This window comes from Drosophila novamexicana, unplaced genomic scaffold, assembly GCF_003285875.2.
Source record: "Drosophila novamexicana strain 15010-1031.04,08,12 unplaced genomic scaffold, DnovRS2.1 tig00000193-arrow-pilon, whole genome shotgun sequence".
Classification (NCBI taxonomy): domain Eukaryota; kingdom Metazoa; phylum Arthropoda; class Insecta; order Diptera; family Drosophilidae; genus Drosophila; species Drosophila novamexicana.
The window spans coordinates 6933604-6939320 of NW_020824787.1; the positions used below are offsets into that span (position 1 = coordinate 6933604).

General features: G+C 38.4%; 1 protein-coding gene across 1 annotated transcript; it reads left to right on the plus strand.

The window, feature by feature from the left end:
• Positions 1-2881: 2881 nt before the first annotated feature.
• LOC115758921 lies at positions 2882-4364 on the plus strand. The gene is made up of 3 exons (XM_030699720.1): positions 2882-2896; positions 3506-3647; positions 3708-4364. The coding sequence occupies exons 2-3, from the start codon at positions 3585-3587 to the stop codon at positions 4197-4199; spliced, it is 555 nt and encodes a 184-aa protein (XP_030555580.1). The 5' UTR covers positions 2882-2896; positions 3506-3584; the 3' UTR covers positions 4200-4364.
• Positions 4365-5717: the final 1353 nt, after the last annotated feature.

Here is a 5717-nt window from a genome sequence, read left to right on the forward strand (position 1 = left end):
AAAACTGTAAAACTCGACGACTTGCAATTGGAATTTATTTTTTGACTTATATATAATATTCATAGTAGCAATAATAGCAATCGACAGTTTTAATGTATGGGGAAATGCACTTGTTTCAAGAATTTTCCAGTCCATTCGCAAGTCTGAAGCAATTCAAATTGACAAAACTTTCATTTTCACGCAGAGGAGTGAATTCGAATTAAAATGCGAAAGATCATTTTAGAAAGATCTTTGAATTTGAGCTTGAAGCCTATCGAATGGAAAATAAACGTGTACCAATAACATATAATAATAGAATTGGTTTCTTTTTATACCCCTACTATCTTAAGTCCCTATTTCCACAAGGAGCAGTGAATTCGCCTAAAACGGTGAAACATGCCTCAATTGCATTTCAAAAACTTCTTTGAAAATAAGTTTAAAGTTGAAAAACTGAATACTGAATAAAGTATATTATAATATGACATGTATATTTGTTCAGCCCTACTAACTGAAAACTTCATTTCCGCCCAGATGAGTGGATTCGCCTTGAACAGTGGAACGTGTCTTAATCTCATTTTAGAAAGTTCTCTGCAAATAAGTTTGAGGCAGATCTGATGAGAAAATAGGAATGTTTCGTATCTGAATGTAATATGAATATAATACAAATATATATATATACATATTTTCAAGCCCCAACTATCTAAAAATGTTGAGAAGTGGATTCTACTCAAATCATTTGAAGTCAATCGAATAGTAAAATATTACATAAAACTTAATAAAATGTATATTTTCACACCTTCTACCTGAAACCCCCAATTCCACCGAAAAGAGTGGAATCGCCTCAAACGATAAATCAAGGCCTAATATCATTTTACAAAGATAATAATAAATAGCAATGTTTCAATCAAGCACATGTAATATTAATATTACATTTGCTTAAATATATTTCTTTCAATCAAATGTTTCCACTTATTCCGTATCTCGTTCGTAACAAGGATCTTAAGATCTTTGTTGATATCCAGGAAACCTTTCTTCCAAACGCCTGAAATACAACCATATTTATAGGCTGCTTTTGGGATCAAACATAAGAGGGTTCATGACGAAGACGTATCTACAACTTCCGTCGAAAAGGATAGATTCCTATTTTATCTTTGATAAAAGTTTCTAAAAAAAAAAGTGTTATCCTTGTAATTAATCTTATCATTTTACACAATATTGTTCATTAGCTTGATGGGATTGTAACTAAATGTTTACTTTCTCAATAACTGAGTATATTCGCAGATAAGGAAAGCTTTAAGGAAAGCTTTAAGGAAAGCTTTAAGGAAAGCTTAAAGCTACCGTACAAAAATTTAAAGCTTTTGACTTAAAAAAAACAAAACTTCTTCAAATTTCAATTGAAAAAAGTTTATTTTTATGTGCGTTTTTTTCCACATTTTTTTTTTTAGCAAATTTATTGAAGCAGCAAAAACATCAAAGCGGGCCAAAAAGTGCAGCAGTTGCTGCAACAACAACAACAACAACAACAACAACAACAGACGACAGTTGTCCATAACATGAAGAAGAAGAAGAAGCAGTAGCAGAAGGGAGGAAGAAGCAGAAACAGCTTGGTAAAAAATATCATAAATAAGAGGCGCTGCAATTTGTTTATATTAAAATGGAGAGTCAAAAACGCGTCCTAAGGTCCTGTACACAGATTTCTGCATTGCATTGCCAAATGCCAGCTGCCCCTCCCCCGCCATCCTCTCCAGCACACTTATACCCTGCCCCATCCTGGCCAGGCCTGCTGTTTTGTGAATTATGCGCCTTCCGTTGCATGCGGCGGCATCAGAAACCGGAGCCAAGGCTGGCAGCCAGCAAGAGAGAGCGAGAGAGCGCGAGAGAGCGCGAGCGAGAGAGAGAGCGAGAGTCCAACTAAGGCTCTGATGCGCCTGGCTGCATATTTTTAAAGTCAACGGGCGGGGCTGACTGCCACCCCCCCCCCCCCCCCCCCACCTCCACACCCCCGCAGCAGCATTGTTCTGTGTATTATTTTTACAGTCGCCCACAACAAACGACGCTCGTTTTTGTAATAAAAATGTCATAAATCTTGATTTCTGGAACTAAACCAAAAAGCGTGCGATAAAAACAGGAGTGTATGCCCGTGTGTGTGCTTGTGTATTGGAGTGTGTGTGTGTGTGTGTGTGTGCTTACGTCTGGCAATATAACTGTCTATTTACAGTTGTGCATATGAAGTACATTTTATTTGCTTTTATTTATTTGCACACGCTTGAACATAATTGATTTATATTCATGTTTGTTTTTTTTTTTTTTTTTCAAAGGAAACGCAGAACAATATCTTCAAGAGCAAAGCTTTTATTGCCTTTAGATGAAAGCTCGCACCTGAACAACATTAAGCGCTTGGAGAGCTTTCGCTGCATTCACACTTGCGAGCGCTGCAGTTGCGTACGGAATGTGAATATGAGAGAGAGAGAGAGGGAGAGAGGGAGAGAGCGGCGCGCTGCAGCAGCGCTGTGGAGAGAAGAGCGCAGCTGATCCGCTGGAATTTGGAAACTTGGCTGGAAAGTGAGACAAGTATATGGGATTCTAACGTTAATCTGCTGTGTGGGTAAAATGTAGCCGAAGTTTAAATACCCTTGCAAGCAATATCAGCAACAACAAAATGGTTTTTCGGATAATACTAAATGTTATAGTGTCTATGCCAGCCGTATGATATACATATGGTTTCGATCCAATCGCAAGATATCTTTCTTTGAGACTAAGTACTTCATTAACTAACTTGTCAAAAATATTCAACATTTGTAAAATTCTTTTTATAAAGTATGTATACCCTGAACCCATTTAAAATGGGTTAAAGGAGTACGATGTATTTGTGCAAATGTATGGAACAGGCAGAAGAAAGCATCTCCGACCTCATAAAGTAAGTATATATATTCTTGATCAGCATCAATAGCCGAGTCGATCTTGCCATGTGCGTGTGTCTGTCCGTCCGTTCGTATGTATGAACGCAAGGATCTCAGAACCTATAAAAGGTACTTGAAATTTGGGCCAGCAAGCGCAAATTGCAACAATTTCTGTGCAATGCAGCAACTGCGGTTGCAATGTTTTCTGTGCTGCTTTCCTTATTCGTTTTTTTCTCATCAAGGCTGAGTTGTTAATGTGCCTGCTCAGTAGTGGCGGTTGCAGGCGGTGTGGTCTGTTACGAGTTCGAGTCCTATCGCGGGCACTTTTTTTTTTAATTTTTTTTTTTACTGCTAAAGTTTGGTGTTGTTAAAAGAGGGTTCAGGGTATTCCCTAACTATTTTTAGATTGCAATTCAGCAAAATTAAACCAGCGACAATTGAGTTAATATTGAGCTCTTTTCTTGATAAGCAAATAACTAGCAAAAGAAATTGAGACACTTGTATGTCTTGCTGCGGGTGCTCATAAACTTGGCTGATTATTTTAGAAATCTAATCAAAGAAATTAAATTTTAATGGAACAAAAATATAACAAATCAGAGTGAACAATGAAACCACTCGACTGATAGATCCCGCAGAGAGATATACGAGTTCTTTAAAAGCGGAAAATGTCGTTGCCCAACAGACATTCAACGTGATATACCCAGTATGAGAACTACAACTCTTTGCCTGTTGCTGCTCGTCTCCGGCAGCTGTCTTCTGGGCTCATCGGTCAGTGGATTCTAGCACTTAATATTGGGTTTATCCGAGTAACTCTCTGATAAATTTCAGGCCAGCGATGCCGATTCGTTTGACTTTGAGGAGGTGGAGGCCTATGGCTTCATCAAGTCTGTGGAGAAGGCCCTCAAGAAGGCGCTGACCACGGTGCGTGGCGTTAATTGCACCATCAAAGAGGTGATTGAGGTGCTGCTTGCGACGACCAACTATGTGGATGCCATCGATGCCTGCGGCACGGCTATACCCAAGGATATTGCCAAAATTGTCAAGAACTGCAAGAGCATTATAGCCCTATGCGAGGATATCATTCATCTGAACAGCACAATTTGCGCTGATGAGGAGGATGGCAAAATGACCTCAGGCAAGTGCTTCTTGGGTCTGTTTGAGGCCATCATGAAACTGACCTATAAGATAAACACCACCCTGAAGCTGATCGCCAAGCTGCCAGCCGATACGGAAAGCTGTTTTCTCGATGCCACCAAAGAGGTGGAGCAGAGCTATAATGACTTTTTGCCAAACATCGATAAGTGTATCGAGGAAATGTAATATATGAGCGGAATTATAAAGAACATGAAAATATTACAATCGACACTTGATTTTAAGGGAATCTAAAACTGTAAACAAGAGACAGGTACTTTCAAACTGTGGGAGATTTTATCGAAGTTGAATAATTTGTATACTTTGTTAACCGAGTATTACTTTATACTAGTCAAAAATATATTTTCAAGAGCAAATATATAAAATGCAACTAAAATAGTTGATATCTGTTTATTTTTATACCCTGAACCCATTGAAAGTGGGTAAAAAGGGTATTATGTATTTGTGCAAATGTATGTAACAGGCAGAAGGAAGCATCTCCGACCCCATAAGGTACATATGTACATATATTCTTGATCAGCATCAACAGCCGAACCGATCTAGCCATGCCCGTCTGTCTGCTCGTACGTATGAACGCAAGGTTCTCAGAACCTATAAGAGCTAGAGACTAGGACCTAGCTGTAGGTGCTCCTAATCCATGCGCAGTACGAGTTTGTTTCCGATAATCGAAAACTTACTCCGTTTCCACGCAATCGATTTAAAACGATATCGAAATCCAGTTTTTTGAGCAATTTTGGTAAATAATAAGAGCTAGGGCCACCAAAATTGACACATAGCTTCTAGAATAGTATGTATACCAAGAATATTTCATTTTATAGCTATCACCCCTCCCCGCTACCACCTCATAGCTATAAACCAAACTAATAAACCAACTTGTATAGGCCACCAATTTAAGCCACAATTTTAATGCAATTGACTTTTTGAGAATACACAAATATTCTATGGCACATTAAAATGTACTGCAGAAAATTTCATCAACATTGGTTAAGAAATACAAAACCTATTCCTCGTATCAGCGGCAGCAAGCGCAAGTTCCAAGAATGTCTGTATACATTTACACACACAAGTTCTGCGCGTCTTCATAGAATTCTAGCAACAGCATTGCAATTTCGATTGTATTGTTTTCTGTGCTGCTATTTTAATTCGCTTTTTTTTCTCTGCAATTGATGTTGGAATAAGAGAGTTCAGGGTATCCCCTGGTCGGGAGCTCCCGACTAAACCAGTTATTTATTTTATATTTGTTAAATTATTTGTAGATTGCAATTTATTCAAATTAAACCAGCGAAAATTGAGCTATTATTGCTCTTTTCTTGATAAGCAAACAACAAATAAAGGAAATTCTCTTGCTGCGGCTGCTCATAAGCTTGCCTAATTAATTTGGGAATCTTATCAAAGAAGAAATAACTAAATTTGAATAAACCAAAAATAGAACAAACCAGAGTGAACAATGAAACCACTCGAGAGATAGACAAGTTCTTTAAAAGCGAAAAATGTCGTTGCCCAACAGACATTCAACGTGATATACCCAGTATGAGAACTACAACTCTTTGCCTGTTGCTGCTCGTCTCCGGCAGCTGTCTTCTGGGCTCATCGGTCAGTGGAATCTAGCAGTTAATATTGGGTTTACCCGAGTAACTCTCTGGTTAATTTTAGGCCAGCGATGCCGATTCGTTTGACTTTGAGGAG

Excerpts from the sequence above, each read along its gene's own strand:
- LOC115758921 (XM_030699720.1), top strand. The coding sequence starts at position 3,585 with ATGAGAACTACAACTCTTTGCCTGTTGCTGCTCGTCTCCGGCAGCTGT. Across the intron at positions 3,648-3,707 it reads GCTGTCTTCTGGGCTCATCG|GCCAGCGATGCCGATTCGTT; the intron begins GTCAGTGGATTC and ends GATAAATTTCAG.